Source organism: Eptatretus burgeri, chromosome 17 (genome assembly GCF_056783735.1).
Source record: "Eptatretus burgeri isolate ZD-2024b chromosome 17, Ebu_testis_v1, whole genome shotgun sequence".
Classification (NCBI taxonomy): Eukaryota; Metazoa; Chordata; class Myxini; order Myxiniformes; family Myxinidae; genus Eptatretus; species Eptatretus burgeri.
This window is the reverse complement of record NC_140977.1, coordinates 8445390-8465882: the sequence shown is the minus strand read 5'-3', so window position 1 is coordinate 8465882 and position 20493 is coordinate 8445390. Positions and strand designations below refer to the sequence as shown.

General features: G+C 40.1%; 2 protein-coding genes across 2 annotated transcripts; both read right to left on the bottom strand.

Annotated features, from left to right (window-relative positions):
• Positions 1-4194: 4194 nt before the first annotated feature.
• Positions 4195-7270, bottom strand: LOC147009224 (perilipin-2-like). Its single transcript, XM_085861632.1, has 5 exons — positions 7239-7270; positions 5255-5450; positions 5063-5145; positions 4684-4906; positions 4195-4604 (listed from the first exon to the last, which is right to left on the bottom strand). The coding sequence occupies exons 2-5, from the start codon at positions 5334-5336 to the stop codon at positions 4306-4308; spliced, it is 687 nt and encodes a 228-aa protein (XP_085717758.1). The 5' UTR covers positions 5337-5450; positions 7239-7270; the 3' UTR covers positions 4195-4305.
• Positions 7271-14344: 7074 nt separating this feature from the next.
• On the bottom strand, positions 14345-17111 carry LOC147009223 (perilipin-2-like). Its single transcript, XM_085862502.1, has 5 exons — positions 17079-17111; positions 15308-15503; positions 15117-15199; positions 14735-14957; positions 14345-14650 (listed from the first exon to the last, which is right to left on the bottom strand). Exons 1-5 carry the CDS (start codon positions 17109-17111, stop codon positions 14352-14354), a joined length of 834 nt encoding a protein of 277 aa, XP_085718628.1. The 3' UTR covers positions 14345-14351.
• Positions 17112-20493: the final 3382 nt, after the last annotated feature.

Here is a 20493-nt window from a genome sequence, read left to right as displayed (position 1 = left end):
ATTAGGGATGTGTAAGTGCTGAGTGATCACTTCATGATGACTTTATACTCCATAAATCCACCCCAAACCCACCTCCTTCAAATTCCCTGCTTTCCTTCCTGAAAGTCCCTGTGGTGTCCATCTTGTGTACCCTATGTTCCCCGCCCCATCCCTCTCCCTTCCACAGATCTCCTAATGTCTCTGTTCCTCACTGTTTTGTCCTTCCCTCTCCCACCCCTCTTATCTCAAGCCCCCCTTGCTGTGCATTTTGTGTTGGCTCTCATATGAGCCTCGACAAGGTCAACAAAAAAAGAAAAATGTGTTGGAACAAGTAGAAAACACAGAAAACATAATTATGTCTTAAATCCATGTCTGTATGTTCTTCATTCGGAAAGTTATTTCCATTTCTTAATTTTTTTAAGGACTTTAAAGAAAATTCAGCATAACCATGGAAACGGCTGAAAAAAAATTATAAACCCAAAATATTTTTAGCCAACAATCCATTTCAGAAATGTGACACATCCATGAATTGAAAAATAAATAAATACATGATAAAAAAACAAAGAGGTTGGCTTTTGTTCTACCCGAGGTAGACATACCCCCTTCAAAGGCCCCTCTGATGTCTCCACATTATTTGCTTATCTGGAATTCATATTCCAGATAAGGTATTGTCATCGCAAACCGTCTGTCCATCCATCCATCCATCTTATTTTTCAACTTCTCCAACCCAATCGCTTGGCTGAAACGGCAGAAATTTCACAGCAACGTTCCTCTCCTTCCTGTCAACAGGGATTGCAAACCTCGTTCTGGTCACAAGACTTTAGGTCAAAATGGCCGACAGAGTAAATTTCTTCACAAATCTTCTCCGCCAGACAAAACAGTCAGAACGCTACCAAATTTGGGTTACAACATTTGGATATGGTCCTGATGTTAAATTGTGGAGGCCATGTTTATCATGTGATTGCAAGTGTGTCAAAATGGCGGTCACACAAATTCCTTCCAAAATCTTCTCCAAACCCACCAATCAGAATGCTTCCAAATTTGGGTAACAACATTAAGCCAGGGTAGGGATGTTAAATTGCGGATGTCATGCCGATCACATGACCGGAAATATTTCAAAATAGCGGTCATGCAAATTCCTTCCTAAATCTTCTCCAAACCCACCAATCAGAATGCTGCAGAATTTGGGTTACAATATCAGGTCAGCGTAGGGATGTTAAATTGCGCAACTCATGCCGATCATGTGACCGAAAGTGAGTCAAAATGGCCGACAATCAATTGTTTAGAAAATCATGTAAATTCCTTTAACAATTTTCTTCTCCAAGCCCACCCGTCAGAATGCAACCAAATTTGGATTAAAACATTAGGACACATGCCTGGTGTTGGCTTACTAGCTCGTGGTGAGTGGTGGGCTTAGTATCCGAGGATCCTGAGTGCGAATCCTGCTTGGATGTTGAAGTAATACGAGGTGGGGTTGATTCAACCTGTCATCCATCTGAGGTGGGCAAAATGAGTGCCAGCATGCTGGTATCCTACGTCGAATTGGCGATTCATCCAGGATTGTGCCCAATAACCCAGGAGACTGCTGGGGCAGCACCAACGCTCTGCACAGAGTATGGTCCCAATGGATGGATGGATTACAACACACTCCTGATGTTAAAATGCAGAGGCCATGTTGATCACATCACCCGAAGTTTGTCAAAATGGCCAACTTAGTCAATTTTTGGGAAACCGCATAAATTCCTTCAAAAATCTTCGAGACCCTCTAGGCAGAATACTATCAAATCTTGATGACATTGGGTTAGGATTGTAATGCTAAATTGTGGAGGCTGTGCTGATCACATGGTCAGAAGTGTGTCAAAATGGTGGTCGTGCAAATTCCTTCCAAAATTTTCTTCTCCAGACCCACAAAGTTTGGATTATTACATTAGACCAGGGTAGGGATGCTAAATTGCCAGTCATGTCAATCACTTGACCAGAAATGTGTCAAAATTGCCTAATTTTATCAATTTGGGGGGCGGGGGGAGAAATATAAATGACTTCAAAAATCTTCTAATCCAGACCCAACAGTCAGAATGCTGCCAAATTTGGGTGATAACATTCGGCCAGGACCCAGTGGTCCAATTATCTTTCCCACGTGATGTTGGGTGTTTATTCCTTTTTAAATTCATTTTCTCTGTAACAGCTTGAGTGGACACAACATTTTCAACATGAGTGACTCATATAGATTTTTCAGTGATAATTGTGAAGCCATAGGTCATTTGGTGTTGCAGCCATGTTGGAAAAGAAAAACATTGGACCTCTGTCTGAAACTGCTCCATGGGAATTTTTTTTTTTTTACTCAGAACATGTCAAAAACTCCCCATTGAGAAAGATTTATGTCATAGGTGCCTTCATTATGTCACTTCTGACAGTTGAAGGCTTTGTCTGATAAGGATAGATTTGATGTCTTACGCCATTGGTAGAATTTAAATTCGCCCTCGAATTGGGTAGTGGATCATGTTAAGTTTCATCGGACAAGGTGGCTCTTTCTATCCAAGATGGCCACCAAACCATGTGACTTGTGACATAATTTTTATCGTATATGCAGGCATGGAGTTCGATGATATTTGCCAAGTTTGGCTTTGGTTGGGTAAGTGATTCCAGAGAAAACATTTAATTTTTTTTCAATGCAATATGGCTGCCAAACCATCTGACCATCAATTATTCATGAACTAATTTATATCCACCAACCAAGGAGAATACGTGAGTGAAGTTTCCCCTTGATTTGACCAGCTGTTCTGGAGAAGATGTTTGAAGGTTTTTGGGTAAATTCAATATGGCCACCAAACCATGTGATCTATCAATTAGAAATTAACAAAGTTGTAAAATAATGTCTTGGGGAAAGTGTGCATGAAGTTTTGCCAAAATCTGTCCACCCATTCTGGAGAAGAATTTAAAAATTAATTAATTTTCAATCCAATATGGCTGACAATCCCTATGACTTATGACATCATAAATTTTCATTCTCCCTCCAAGCAGGTAGGGAAGCATGCATGTGAAGTTTCGTGTTAATCGGTTGAGGTTCATTTCTCTCTCTAACATGGCCGCCAAACCTTGTGATGACATAATTTTTTTACTATTCATGTCACCATGGTGTTCGATACTTGCAAAGTCTCGCTTCGATTGGTTGTCATTCCAGAGAAAATATATAGTTTTCTTCAATCCAATACGGCTGACAAACCATGTGACCTATTAATTATTCTTTAGCAAGCTTATATTCCCTCCCAAAGGAGAATACCTTTTTCAAGTTTCCCCTTGATCTGACCAACCATTCTGGAGATGTTTGAGGGTAAATTCAATATGATCACCAAACCATATTACCTATCAATGATAAATTAACAAACTTGTAAAAGGATGTTATGGGGAATGTGTGTGCAAAGTTTTACCTTAATCTGTCTTGCCATTTTGAAGATTAAAATTATTTTTTTTTTTTTCAAAACAAAATGGCTGCCGACCAGTCACCGATGGTCAATTTTTTTCACCCCGACTGAATTGTTGCGTAGATGACGCTCAAGAAATTTCAAATCATTCCCACGCAGCAGTCAAATTTACCAAGACACCGCTTCATCAGTCAAAAAAAAAAAAAAAAAAAAAAAAAAAAAGTTCCTCTGGGGAATTCATTAACATGTGTGAAGTGACATTTTTCCATTGCACGGTTTGAGACAGAGTTGAAGTTTTTGGGGGTTTATATATATATATATATATATATATTTTTTTTTTCACGATGTCGGCCGTACCAAGCCACCTGAGATGTCAATCAAGTCCGCTATCAAATGATACATACGATGGTGAAAATATTTTGTCAGACTTGGGGTTCGAGAATTTTAAGCCAAAAATCTGCAACGGAAGAACAAAAACAGAAGGATAAACAATTTAGGTTACTCAGTCCATTACACTGGATACCATAAAAAAAAATAATAATAAAACTCCAAATCCACAAATTAAAAGTCAGTCGAGATCATCTCTCCTTCCCTCAAATGACCATCTTTCCCTTTTTGCTTCTTCAGGTTCGTCCTGACTTCAATGCAGCGCTGCATTTGGTGTTCCATTTGAATTGGGAAAGGGGGGGGGATTCACAAAAGGAATTCGGGTTTATCCAAGAATGACGGGCTGTTAAACTGAAACAATGACGGTCTGCATGACGAGAATGAATTGAGGACCAAAAACCACTTTCAGCAAGAATTTTATTTCCATTACCAACAACCAGGAAACCCAATCCATTCAATTCAATGTGAAGCTGAACAAACAAACATTTACAGAATCAGAAATCAGCTGCAGACCTTCTCATTTGCTTTGTTTACCCAGAGCCTCTGCACCGCTCGATTTACAGATATCACCAGAGCGAGTGGAATCGGGGTTTTCCCCGTTCAACGGGGTCTTCTGCACCGAGTCGAACACCTTGTTGAGAGATTTCAGAATGCCGGTTAAATGGACACGACCGCTCTCTGCAGCAAGTTGGATCCCGGAAGAACTCTTCATGAACAGCTCTCGCCCGGCCTTGCTTGATACAGCAAAGAGCAGACGGTAAAAGTCAAGAGCCGAGGAGCTTGGTATGACAACTTTCTCTTCCTTACTCTCACCTTCTGTAGGACGTACAAGTGTTATTCTCGACAGAAGTATGAAAAATAAAAACAGCATCATGTCCACACTTCACAAACTTACCTGTCTGTTCTTGTGGCAGGTATCCATCCACTTGAGAAAGCATCGAATCTGCACCACACATGACCACCTGTCCAAACTTTGTTTTCAGGAGAGAGTCTGTACCGTCCAACATGGCCTGCTTGGATCTCTCCAAAACCGCTCCGACCTGAGACTTGGACCAATCCAGAAGGACCCCCATTTGTTTTTGGGCATTTTCTAAGTTCTTCTTCACATCATCAAGAACCTGCGGACAAGGACATGTCCATCAATTACTGCACAGAGGAACATTGAAATTAGAAGATTCATTTATTTCTCCAGTTGTAAACAGACATACACACGTCTCCACCAAATTACATTTCACTGCAGAAAGATTCACAATCACTTCCCACATTCCCCGTACCTTGTTGGCAGGTTGCTGCAAGATCGGGACCTTCGCTTCCACAAGATCCAGACCCCGGCAAGCGAGCTCGTCAATAAACTTAACTGAGAATAGATGGGAAAAAATAAAAACAAAAAAGTCCACAAAGTTAAAATTAAAAATAAATATATAAACAGAATTTCAGACACGTCCAATGTGCACAGAATCACTCACTCTGTGGATGAAGAATCCTGGAGATTGGTTGGATCCCACTGGAGACGATCACAGCTGCTCCCGTAACTCCCTGTTCCACCATATTACCCACAGAGAGAAAAACAGGCCGAGACTCCTTCCCTCTCTTGTAGGACTGAACCAACTCATCCACGGCAGAACTGAACAACGGGAGTGAATACAATCTCTGCACCACATTCTGTGGACAAGAACGAGGTTAACACAATGAGGATCTCATTCTGAAACAGCAAGGGATTAAACTTTAATATTCTTGTGAAAAGATCTGATCCTGGGAATCAAACTAAGCCACAACCTCACCTTATCAGTACAGGTTACATGAACATCCATCATTTAGTTTGTGCCTTTACACCTCAGAGCAAACAAGCAGAGACTCATCAGGAAACACAATGGAACACGAGCTCGGCAACCTCACACATTGAACATCATGTCTTCTGCATTCACTCACACTGTGTCATTTGTATATATATATATATATATATATATATATATATATATATATATATATATATATATATATATATATATATATATATATATATATATATATATATATATATATATATATATATATATATATATATATTCTGTATATGTGTGTGCAAGAAAAACGCTGCCTATTCTACCTTGAAGTAGAGAAACGTTTGTTGGAGGAAAATAAAATGAAACCAGCACAGAGTAAAACCACCAGAACACTGGCTCAACTGGTCCACTTCCATGTTAATTATTATTCATTTTAAACTGTTAAAGTACACAAAGTGTGGAAACAATGTAAAATAGAGAACAAAAAATAATTTATACAGACACATCTCTCAAATTACAAAAACTACAATGTGAGTAACACGTACCATGTGCTGGGGCCTCATGGGGTGTGAATGGACCGGGTCCCTCCCAATAACTTGGTGGTGGCAAAGAGTTTTACAGTTTACAAATTTAATTTAGTTACAACGTTACTTGCTCACACTAAGTGTGGTTTTGTGTGATGATCTTCAAAGTAAGTTTACGTTCATGATTTTTGATCATTTTTTTTTTCTCCAGATACATTGACCCTGCAGTGGTTGGGGAAGTACGTGGGGTACAGTTTAAAATATATATATATATATTTATATATAAATATCGCTACAAATGTTTCAGGACATCAATCATTTTAACACCTCGTACTTCAATTTTGAAATCAATTATATTTACATTTCTCTTGAAAATTGATCTTTGAACCTCTTGATACTGTGTGGGTTCGGGAACTACGACACGAGCCCAATGGTTTTGTGACATTGGCACAACAACGGCCAACATTGTAAAGTTATCTGGACCTGCACAAAGATAATCACACACACACACACACAAACACAATTTGTTTTTTTGTTTTTATTACATCACGAATCTCAGCACCAAACACTGTTGGGCCATATTAAAAAGTTTGCTATACAAATGAGGGATTAGTAGATTAATGGAGAATGGGGATTCAAACCTTCAGAACATTCACATGAACCGTTTGGATTGAAATTGGATGTTGAAACAAACCACAACTTCAGGGTGTAACACAAACAGGAAGGGCCCAAACCCCAACCCACCACACCTGTACATCAGTTCACCTCCATTAAAACGTTTCAACAATTCAAACGAATCATATTTAAATCCCCGGGGATTTGCTCAAGTTATCCCAACTAATCAGATTCGAACTCGAACTCTAACTCCATCCACCAGGTTCAGATGAAGAACCAACGAACCCACCTTGGTACCGACGGTCTGAACCTCCACGGCCATTACGTTCAAACTGAGAACCGTTTAACGGGGAGAGAAACGGGGAGAGAAACGGGGAGAGAAACGGGGAGAGAAACGGGGAGAGAAACGGGGAGGATTACCTGGACCGACAAGGGTTAAATCAAGGTGAGAACCACCAGGTGGGGACCGGGAACCTGAACCACGGAACAGAGAAGGGAAGGACAAAACGAACGAATGAATTTCTTACCTTTTTATACAAGAAACACGAACACCTGCTCCTCTGACGTCACAACGGTACGCACTTACAATCATTAATTTCACCCAAATTATCATTTTATTTCATTCTGAGGATTTATTAAAACAATGATATTTTCACAAACATGGAACATTCTAGATGTTTCCACGTGACTCCGTTTATGTGTTTTATTCCAATCTTGTCATCATAAACATGTCAAAGAAAACCCGAACACGGCAGGTGGTCATTTGCCCACGAGACCTGCACCAGCTGATGGCAGGTGGTCGTTTGGCCCACTATACCTGTACCTACACACGCCAAGTGATCGTTTGGCCCGTTATACCTGTGCTTGCTCACGGTAGGTTGTGGTTTGGCCCCCTATACCTGTGCTTTATCGATTTTCTGTCGTTCAATGTATGAATCCATTCCCACAAAACACCTTCAAACAGCATATGGACCCGTTCAACATCTCCAGGACAGAGAACCGGTACACATTGGCCTTCTCCTTTCGAATGGATTTTCATGTGCACAACTTCATGCAGACGAGACAACCGGCTTTACGTCCCTAAATGTCCTCAGAGTGGGACTTAATGTCTCTGATTTCATGATTCATTCAATAAAATCTCAATGTGAATTTGAATGTGATTTGTGGAATGATTACATCATCTCTGTGAACAAGAGTTGTTTCTGTTATTATTTAATTCATAAAGATGTTCAAGGTAACACATACGACAGGTGGACACGTCTTCCTTCCCGCTCGCCAAGCAGTTTGCTTAAGTCAAAGGTCTCAAGGAAACATTCCAACTGAACAGAGTGTGCAACACTTCTTTCCAACATGGCAGTTTGCAGGGAAATTGTAAAGATGAGAAGGGCACTCGGTAGAGTACATACCTCCATCACGTAATACCTGATCCACGAGAACATATCGAGCCCAATACATGTTTGAAATATCATGTTATACAGGACTATATAATTTTTGGCCCGATCTCTCAATGGGGAAGAATCAGTTAAAAAGTTTTCAGATCCGGATATTCACCAAAATTAAGCATTGTTATTGTTCTCCTTGGCCGGTCACCGACAACACAAAAAACAAATTTAGAACGATTGCTTGAAAACTGTGGCCAAACATCGTGTGACAAAGAGACAGACAGACAAACAGACAGACAGACAAACAGACAGACAGAAAAAACAATCACTCGTAGAGCCACACTTGTCGAAACAGAACGGCACGTCATGGAGCAGATACCTCCACCAGGTTGGACAATTTACATTTTGTATCCCACTGATAAGAAGGAGGAAACCAAAATCGAATCGGCTTGTTCTCCTTACCGAACCAACTCATCCACCTCATTTTGTCACACGTCGTCCACAACTTTTGGAGATATCACATACATTGTTTTTGGCCCAATCTCTCAATGGTGAAGTATCACTCAAAAAAATTCTCAGATCCGGATACAGATCTGGATGTTCACCAGAAATAAACGTTTCCGTCCTTTGCTGGTCACCACACACAAAACATTTCAGAACGATTGCTTGAAAACTGTGGTCAGACAAAAAACAGAGACAGACAGACACAAACTTATGCAATAGACCAACAAACTTGGGAAATTTTTTTTGCCAAGTAACAAACAGCAGAATAACAAATCGACCGACGAATATACTTGAAAAATCTTCGATATTGAAATTTCAACAAACAAACAAACAAACAAACACCAGAAAAACAAACAGACAGACAGGGATGAAAATATAACCTCCTTCCACCCTCGGTGGCGGAGATAAAATGAAAAAGAAAAAGAAAAATAAGTTTTCAAACGGAGTCAAATCACGCGGTTTCAACACGAAAAGAGCCAGATTTCCTCAAATTTAATTATCATAAACGGTGACAGCCATATTGGATATATGCAAATAAAGGGCAAATGCTATCAAAGAGTTGCTCATTTAAAAAAACTCCTCCTGAATGTGGAGATCATTTTAAAACTTTAGATAATTCAAAAATTCCATCCAGAAGGTGCAAAATAATGTTCTGAAGTTGAACATGTTTCATAGTGGCGGCCATCTTGGATTGATGGAAATTAGGGACGTGTAAGTGCTGAGTGATCACTTCATGATGACTTTATACTCCATAAATCCACCTCAAACCCACTTCCTTCAAATTCCCTGCTTTCCTTCCTGAAAGTCCCTGTAATATCCATATTGTATATCCCATGTTCCATGCCCCATCCCTCTCCCTTCCACAGATCTCCTAATGTCTCTGTTCCATTCTGTTTTGTCCTTCCCTCTCCCACCCCCTCTTGTCTCACACTCCCCTTCCTGTGCATTGTGTGTTAACTCTCATACGAGCCTTGACAAGGTATACAAAAAAGAAAAATGTGTTGGAACAAGTAGAAAACACAGAAAGATTAATTTTGGCTTAAATCCACGTCTGTATGTTCTTCATTCGCAAAGTTATTTCCATTTCTTAATATATTTAAAGACTTAAAAGAAAATTCAGCATAACCATGCAAATGGCTGAAAAACAAAGATAAACCTAAAATATTTTTAGCCGACAATCCATTTCATAAATGTGACGCATCGATGAATTGAAAAAAAAAAAATACATGATAAAAAACAGAGGTTGGCCATTGTTCTACCCGAGGTAGACATACCCCCTTCAAAGGCCCCCTTGATATCTCCACATTATTTGCTTCTCTGGAATTTATATTCCAGATCAGGTATTGTCATCGTGAACCATCTGTACGTCCATCCGTCCATCCGTCCATATTCTTTTTCAACTTCGCCAACCCAACCACTGGGCTGATACGGCAGAAATTTCACAGCAACGTTCCTCTCCTTACTGGCAACAGGGATTGCAAACCTCGTTCTGGTCACAAGACTTTAGGTCAAAATGGCCGACAGAGTAAATTTCTTCACAAATCTTCTTCGCCAGACAAAACAGTCAGAATGCTTCCAAATTTGGGTTACAACATGAGGCCGGGGTCGGGATGTTAAATTGTGGAGGTCATGCCCATCACATAACCGGAAATGTGTCAAAATGGCGGTCGTGCAAATTCCTTCCAAAATCTTCTCCAAACCCACCAGTCAGAATGCTTCCAAATTTGGGTTACAACATTAGGCCAGGGTAGGGATGTTAAAATACGCAACTCATGTTTATCATGTGACCGGAAATGTGTCAAAATGGCAGTCACACAAATTCCTTCAAAAATCTTCTCCAAACCGACCAATCAGAATGCTACAGAATTTGGGTTACAATATCAGGTCAGCGTTGGGATGTTAAATTGCGTGACTCATGCCGATCATGTGACCGAAAGTGTGTCAAAATGGCCGACAATCAATTGTTTCGAAAATCATGTAAATTTCTTCAACAATCTTCTTCTCCAGGCCCACCAGTCAGAATGCAACCAAATTTGGATTAAAACATTAGAACACATGCCTGATGTTGGCGTAATAGCTCGTGGTGAGTGGTGGACTTGGTATCTGAGGATCCTGAGTTCGAATCCTGCTTGGATGTTGAAGTAATACGAGGTTTGGTTCATTCAAACTGTCATCCTTCTGACGTTGGCAAAATGAGTGCCAGCATGCTGGTATCCTGCATCGAATTGGCGATCCATCCAGGATTGTGCCCAATAACCCAGGAGACTGTTGAGGCAGCACCACCGCTCTGCACAGAGTATGGTCCCAATGGATGGATGGATTACAACACACTCCTGATGTTAAAATGAAGAGGCCATGTTGATCACATGATGCGAAGTTTGTCAAAATGGCCAACTTCGTCAATTTTTGGGAAACCGCATAAATTCCTTCAAAAATCTTCGAGAACCACCAGTCGGAATGCTACCAAATCTTGGTGACATTAGGTTAGGATTGTACTGCTAAATTGTGGAGGCTGTGCTGGTCACATGGTCAGAAGTGTGTCAAAATGGTGGTCGTGCAAATTCCTTCCAAAATTTTCTTCTCCAGACCCACAAAATTTGGGTTATTACATTAGACCAGGGTAGGGATGCTAAATTGCCAGTCATGTCAATCACTTGGCCAGAAATGTATCAAAATTGCCAACTTCATCAATTGGGGGGAGGGGGGGGGGGGGGGTGGAAATACAAAATGACTTTAACAATCTTCTTATCCAGACCCAGCATGCAGAATGCTGCCAAATTTGGGTGATAACATTCGTCCAGGGCCCAGTGGTCCAATCATCTTTCCCCCGTGATGTTGGTTGTTTATTCCTTTTTAAATTCATTTTCTCTGAAACAGCTTCAGTGAGACACAAAATTTTCAACATGAGTGACTCATGTAGATTTTTCAGTGATAATTGTGAAGCCATAGGTCATTTGGTGTTGCAGCCATGTTGGAAAAGAAAAACATTGGACCTCTGTCTGAAACTGCTCCATGGGAATTTTTTTTTTTTTTTACTCAGAACATGTCAAGAACTCCCCATTGAGAAAGATTTATGTCATAGGTGCCTTCATTAAGTCAATTATACAAGTGGAAAGCTTTATCTGATAAGTATAAATTTGATGTCTTGCGCCAAAAAAAAAGAATATATATATCTATATATAACTAGAACTGCCACTTTATGACTGCTGGCAGTGATGACCGGGTACCCAGACGCCCGATTTTGATACAAATACCGACCTGTTTCGATATAACGCAGGACTGACGAGTTACGAACCGAGTCACACAAAGTGTTCAATCTCTTTATTACGTATGCAGTTAGCCCTTTTTAGTGGGGATAGCGTCGGTATCAATTGAATTGGCATTTCAATTACCTGAACACGAAGCAAGAAATGTGCGGGAAACGTCACCGTGGGTCCACAAGGTAAACCGGAACTCCCCAGAGTAATTGTAAGCCCCCCTCACATGCACCTCTCTACTTTGTGGGATTGATGAGTTTTGGACGCAGCAAAACACCAAATTCAATCTATTTATTATGTAAGCAGTTAGCCCTTTTTCCTGAATCCATAGTCTGTAGCAATTGAATTGGTGTTTAAGTAAAGTGAACACAAATTAATACATGTGGGCACCATCAGCAGGATTCCCTGAATCTTATAAGGCTCCACACGTTTCTGCACGACGTGAGATTCACAAGTTATGGACCGAAGAACAGGCCACGTTCCATCCATTTATTTGGTACACAATTGACCATTTTCCTGGGGCCATCATCGGTATTGATCGAATTGTCACTGCTGTCCCCTCAAACCCATGCAGGTGCAGCCAAGTGAGCCTTATGCAAAACAAAAAATTCTAAAAGTTCTCAGATTCAAATAATTAAATTATTATGGCTGCCAAACCATGTGGCCTGTTTGGTTGAAATTTAACTTACTTTCCCCATCCTGGCAGGATTATCATTTTGAAGTTTCACATTCATTGATGCAGTGGTTCCAGAGTATATATTATTCAATATTTTTCCTTCAATTCAATATGGCTGCCAAACCGTGTTGCCGATTGGGTTGAAATTTAAATCCTTCATTCCACATGACTGTTGCATCATAACTGTGAAGATTCACATTTATTGATGCAGTGGTTCCAGAATAAACGTTATTTAATATTTGTCATTCAATCGAATATAGCTGCTAAATGATGTGTCCAACATCAAAAGGAGGTGGGAACTTTTTGTCATGGATAGGTTGTCAAATCTGTAAAGTTTTACCTTGATCTGTTCAGCTGTTTCAGAGAAGACTTTAAAATTTTTGAATTTTCAATCCAATATGGCTGCCATACTACATGATCTATTAAATAATAAATTTAAATTCGCCCTCTAATTGGGTAGTCGATCATGTTTAAGTTTTGTGTTGATCGGACAAAGTTCCTTTTTCTATCCATGATGGCCACCAAACCATGTGACATAATTTTTATCGTATATGCAGGCATGGAGTTATTTATAGTTGCCAAGTTTGGCTTTGGTTGGGTAAGTGATGAGAAAACATTTAATTTCTTTTTCCAATGCAATCTGGCTGACAAACCATCTGACCATCAATTATTCATGAACTAACTTGTATCCACTAACCAAGGAGAATACGTTTGTGAAGTTTCTCCTTGATCGAACCATTTTGGAGATGTTTGAGGGTAAATTCAATATCAGCAGCAAATCAAGTGACCTATCATTTGTAAATTAACAAATTTGTAAAAGGATGTTATGGGGAATGTGTGTGCAAAGCTTCACCTCAATCTGTCTTGCCATTCTGAAGATTAAATTTATTTTTTCTCAAAACAATATGGCTGTCGAACAGTCATTTCTACGCAAAAATTTAGGTCAAAATGGCCGACAGAGTCCATTTCTTCACCAGACAAAACAGTCAGAATGCTACCAAATTTGGGTTAAAACATTCGGACATGGTCCTGATGTTAAATTGTGGAGGCAATGCTTATCATGTGATTGGAAGTGTGTCAAAATGGCGGTGACGGAATTTTTCCCCCCCCCCCCCAACTGAATTGTTGCGTAGATGACGCTCAAGAAATTTCAAATTATTCCCACGCAGCAGTCAAATTTACCGAGACACCGCTTCACCAGTCAACAACAACAAACAAAAAGTGTTCCTCTGGGGAGTTCATTGTGGGAAGTGACGGTTTTCCATTTCACGCTTAGAGATCGAGGTGAAGTTTTTGGGGGTTTATATATGCATATAAATGATGGCTATGCCACGTCACCTGTGATGTCAACAAAGTACGCTATCAAAATATAAATACTTTGGTGGAAATATTGGCAGACTTGGGGTTCGAGAATTTTTAAAGCCCAAAAAAAAAATTAACCCAAAAATCTGCATCGGAACAAAAACAAAAAACAATTGAGGTAACTCAGTCCCTTACACTGGATAACATTAAAAAAATATATTAACTCCTGCCTGCTCCAAAACTCCACATCCACCAGCCTGAAAGAATATGACAAAATAAAAGTCAGCCCAGATCATCCCTCAAATGACCATGTTTCCTTTTTTTTTTTTTTGCTTCTTCAGGTTCTTCCTGACTCCAATGCAGCGCTGCATTGCAACAAAGAAAAGAATGAATTGAGGAACAAAAAACAAATATCACTTTCAGCAAGAATTTTATTTCCATGACCAACAAAACCAGGAAATCCAATGTGAAGCTGAACAAACAATCAATTACAAAATGAGAAATCAGCTGCAGACCTTCTCATTTGCTTTGTTTACCCAGAGCCTCTGCACCACTCGATTTACAGATATCACCAGAGCGAGCGGAATCGGGCTTTTCCCCGTTCAACGGCGTCTTCTGCATCGAGTCGAACACAGTGTTTCGAGATTTTAGAATGTCGGTTAAATAGACACGACCGCTCTCTGCAGCAAGTTGGATCCCGGAAGAACTCTTCCTGAACAGCTCCTGCCCGGCCTTGCTTGATACAGCAAAGAACCGACGGTAAAAGTCAAGAGCCGAGGAGCTTGGTATGACAACTTTCTCTTCCTTACTCTCACCTTCTGTAGGATGTACAAATATGTCTTGAAAGAAGAATGAAAAATTAAAATAAAAAAAACAGCATCGTCCACACTTCATAATCTTACCTGTGTGATCTTGAGGCAGGTATCCATCCACTTGAGAAAGCATCGAATCTGCACCAGACATGAGCACCTGTCCAAACTTGGTTTTCAGGAGAGCGTCTGTACCGTCCAACACGGCCTGCTTGGATCTCTCCAAACCCGCTCCGACCTGGGACTTGGACCAATCCAGAAAGACTCCCATTTGTTTTTGAGCATTTTGTAAGTTCTTCTTCACATCATCAAGAACCTGCGGACGAGGAAATGTCCATCAATTACTGCACAGGGGAACATTTAAATTACAAGATTCATTTATTTCTCCAGTTGAAAACAGACATGTACACGTCTCCACCAAATTACATTTCATTTCACGACAGAAAGATTCAATCACTTCCCCCATTCCCTGTACCTTGTTGGCAGGTTGCAGCAAGATCGGGACCTTCACTTCCACAATATCCAGACCCCGGCAAGCGAGTTCGTCAACAAACTTAACTGAGAATAGATGGGAAAAAATAAAAACAAAAAGTCCACAAAGTTAAAGTTTAAAATAAATATATAAACAGAATTTCAGACACGTCCGATGTGCACAGAATCACTCACTCTGTGGATGAAGAATCCTGGCGATTGGTTGGATCCCACTGGAGACGATCACAGTTACTCCCGTAACTCCCTGTTCCACCATATTACCCACAGAGAGAAGAACAGGCAGAGACTCCTTCCCTCTCTTGTAGGACTGAGCCAACTCATCCATGGCAGAACTGAACAACGGGAGTGAATACAATCTCTGCACCACATTCTGTGGACAAGAACGAGGTTAACACAATGAGGATCTCATTCTGAAACAGCAAGGGATTAACTTTTAATATTCTTGTGAAAAGATCTGATCCTGGGAATCAAATATCAAAGCCCCAACCTCACCTTATCAGTACAGGTTACATGAACATCCATCATTTAGTTTGTGCCTTTACACCTCAGAGCAAACAAGCAGAGACTCATCAGGAAACACAATGGAACACGAGCTCAGCAACCTCACACATTGAACATCATGTCTTCTGCATTCACTCACACTGTGTCATGAATATATATATATATATATATATATATATATATATATATATATATATATATATATATATATATATATATATATATATATATATATATATATATATATATATATATATATATATATATATATACAAGCAAGAAAATAAACGCTGCACAAAAAACGTTTGTTGGAGGAAAATAAAATGAAACTAGCAGAGTAAAACCACCAGAACACTGGCTCAACTGGTCCACTTCCATGTTTTTTATTCATTTTAAACTGTTAAAGTACACAAAGTGGGGAAATAATTTAAAATAGAGAACAAAAAATAATTTATACACAGACACATCTCTCAAATTACAAAAACTACAATGTGAGTAACACGTACCATGTGCTGGGGCCTCATGTGGTGTGAATGGACCGGGTACCTCCCAATAACTTGGTGGTGGCAGAGAGTTTTACAATTTACAAATTTAGTTTAGTTACAATGTGTTACTTACTCACACCTAGTGTGGTTTTGTGTGATGATCTTCAAAGTATTTTTGCGTTCATGACCTTTGGTAATAGTTGTTTTTTCTTCAGATACATTGACCCTGCAGTGGTTGGGGAAGTACGTGTGGTGCAGTTTAAAATATATATATATATATATATATATATATATATATATATATATATATATATATATATATATATATATATATATAAATATCGCTACAAATGTTTCAGGACATCATTTTAACACCTCGTACTTCAATTTTGAAATCAATTATCTTTACATTTATGACAATTGATCTTTGAACTTCTTGACACTGTGTGGGTTCGGGTACGACGACACCAGCCCAATGGTTTTGTGACATTTGCACAACAACGGCCAACATTGTAAAGTTATCTGGACCTGCACAATGAGTTAATCAAACACACACACTTTTTTTTTTTTTTTTTTTTTTGACTGCACGAGTCTATTTGTATAAACGATCACGAGTCTCACTACCAAACACTGTCAGGCCACATTAAAAAGGTTTGCTCTACAAATGAGGGATTAGTAGATTAAAGGAGGATGGGGATTCAAACCTTCAGAGAACATTCACATGAACCGTTTACATTGAAATTGGATGTTTAAACAAACCACAACTTTAGGGTGTAACACATACAGGAAGGGCCCAAACCCCAACCCACCACACATGTCCATCAGTTCACCTCCATTAAAACAATTCAAACGAATCATTTAAATCCCCGGGGATTTGCTCAAGTTATCCCAACTAATCAGATTCGAACTCGAACTCGAACTCCATCCACCAGGTTCAGATGAAGAACCAACGAACCCACCTTGGTACCGACGGTCTGAACCTCCACGGCCATCACGTTCAAACAGAGAACCGTTTAACGGGGAGAGAAACGGGGATTACCTGGACCGACAAGGGTTAAATCAAGGTGAGACCCACCAGGTGGGGACCGGGAACCTGAACCACGGGACAGAGAAGGGAAGGACAAAACGAACGGGTTTTTTTTTACCTTTTTATACAAAAACTCGAACACCTGTTACTCTGACGTCACACAGGTGCGCACTCACAATCAGGAATTTCACCCAAATTATCATTTTATTTCACTCCGAGGATTTATTAAAACAATGATATTTACACAAACATGGAACATTCTAGATGTTTCCACGTGACTCCGTTTATGTGTTTTATTCCAATCTTGTCATCATCAACATATTTAACAAAACCCGCACACGACAAGTGGTGGTTTGGCCCACCATACCTGTACCTGCTCATGTCAGGTGGTCGTTTGGCCCACTATACCTGTGCCTGCTCATGGCAATTGGTCATTTGGCCCACTATACCTGTGCCTGCTCATGGCAGATGGTCGTTTGGCCCACTATACCTGTGCCTGCTCATGGCAGGTGGTCGTTTGGCCCACTATACCTGGACCTGCTCAGGGCAGGTGGTCGTTTGGCCCGCTATACCTGTGCCTGCTCACGGCCGGTGGTCGTTTGGCCCACTATACCTTTGCTTTAGTAATTGTCTGACGTGGAATGTATGAACCCATTCGGACCAAACACCTTCAAACAGCATCTGGACCCGTTCAACATCTCCAGGACAGGGAACCGGCACACATTGGCCTTCTCCTTTCGAGGGGATTTTCATATTCACAACTTCATGCAGGCGAGACTACCGGCTTTACATCCTTAAATGTCCTCAGAGTGGGACTTGATGTCTCTAATTTCATGATTTATTTTATAAAATCCAAATGTGAATTTGAATGTGATGTGTGGAATGATTCCCACATGAGTGCAATTTGTGGGAAAAAAATTAAGTAACTGTCGTATCCAGATCTGGATTCGGATCTTCACTAAAACGGAATCAATTCTTCCTCGTGGCTCTCTCAACCTGCCCCCCAAGTTTCGTCCGAATCGATCCAAAACTTTTTGAGAAATTGTGCGACATATCGTTTATGGCCCAATCTCTCAATGGTGAAGAATCACTTACAAAGTTCTCAGATCCGGATTTTCACCAAAATTAAGTGTTGTGATTGTTATCCTTGGTCGGTCACCCACAAAAACAAAAAAAATTCAGAACGATTGCTTGAAAACTGTGGCCAAACATCATGTGACAAACAGACAGACACAGACAGACAGACAAACAGACAGACAGACAGACAGAAAAAAAACAATCACTCATCGAGCCACACTTGTCGAAACGGATCGGCACGTCATGGAGCTGATACCTCCGAGAGGTTGGACAATTTACATTTTGTATCCCACTGATGGGAAGGAGGAAACCAAAATCCAATCGGCTTGCTCTCGTAACCGAACCAACTCATCCACCTTATTTTGTCACAAGTCGTCCACAACTTTTGGAGATATCATGCTTTACATTGTTTTTGGCCCTATCTCTCAATGGTGAAGAATCACTCAAAAAAATTCTCAGGTCCAGATACAGATCTGGATGTTCACCAGAATTAAGCGTTGCCCTCCTTGGCTGGTCACCACACACAAAACATTTCAGAAAAATTGCTTGAAAACTGTGGCCAGACAAAAAACAAACAGACACACACACAAACAAATGCAACAGACCAACATACTTGCATTGGTGAAATTTTTGTTGCCAAGTAAAAAACAAACAGAATAACAAATCGACCCACGAATATACTTGAAAAATCTTCGACATTGAAATTTCAACAAACAAACGGATAAACAAACACCAGAGAAACAAACAGACAGACAGGGATGAAAATATAACCTCCTTCCACCCTCGGTGACGGAGATAAAAAGAAAAACAAAAAGAAAAATAAGTTTTCAAACGGAGTCAAATCACGCGGTTTCAACTCCAAAAGAGCCAGATTTCCTCAAATTTAATTATCATAAACAGTGACAGCCATATTGGATTGATGCAAATAAAGGGCAAATGCTATCAAAGAGTTGCTCATGAAAAAAAAAACTTCTCCTGAATGTGGAGATTATTTTAATACTTTAGAGAATTCAAAAATTCCATCCAGAAGGTGCAAAATAAATTTCTGAAGTTGAACATGTTTCATAGTGGCGGCCATCTTGGATTGATGAAAATTAGGGACGTGTAAGTGCTGAGTGATCACTTCATGATGACTTTATTCTCCCATAAATCCACATCAAACCCACTTCCTTCAAATTCCCTGCTTTCCTTCCTGAAAGTCCCTGTAATATCCATATTGTATATCCCATGTTCCCCGCCCCATCCCTCTCCCTTCCACAGATCTCCTTATGTCTCTGTTCCTCACTGTTTTGTCCTTCCCTCTCCCACCCCTCTTTTCTCAAGCCCCCGTTGCTGTACGTTGTGTGTTCGCTCTCATACGAGCCTCGACAAGGTAAACAAAAAAAGCAAAATGTGTTGGAACAAGTAGAAAACACAGAAAGCATAATTTTGGCTTAAATCCATGTCTGCATGTTCTTCATTGGCAAAGTTATTTCCATTTCTTAATTTTTTAAAGGACTTCAAAGAAAATTCAGCATAACCATGGAAACGGCTGAAAAACAATGATAAACCCAAAATATTTTTTAGCCAACAATCCATTTCAGAAATGGGACGCATCAATGAATTGAAAAATAAATAAATACATGATAAAAAACAGAGGTTGGCCTTTGTTCTACCTTAGGTAGACATACCCCCTTCAAAGGCCCCTTTGATGTCTCCACATTATTTGCTTCTCTGGAATTCATATTCCAGATAAGGTATTGTCATCGCAAACCGTCTGTCCATGCATCCGTCCATATTCTTTTTCAACTTCGCCAACCCAACCGCTGGGCTGATATGGCAGAAATTTCACAGCAACGTTCCTCTCCTTCCTGGCAACAGGGATTGCAAACCTCGTTCTGGTCACAAGACTTTAGGTCAAAATGGCCGACAGAGTCAATTTCTTCACAAATCTTCTCCGCCAGACAAAACAGTCAGAACGCTACCAAATTTGGGTTACAACATTCGGACATGGTCCTGATGTTAAATTGTGGAGGCTGTGTTTATCATGCGATTGGAAGTCTGTCAAAATGGCGGTCACACAAATTCCTTCCAAAATCTTCTCCAAACCCACCAGTCAGAATGCTTCCAAATTTGGGTTACAACATTAAGCCAGGGTAGGGATGTTAAATTGCGGAGGTCATGCCGATCACATGACCGGAAATGTGTCAAAAAGGCGGTCGTGCAAATTCCTTCCAAAATCTTCTCCAAACCCACCAATCAAAATGTTACAGAATTTGGGTTACAATATC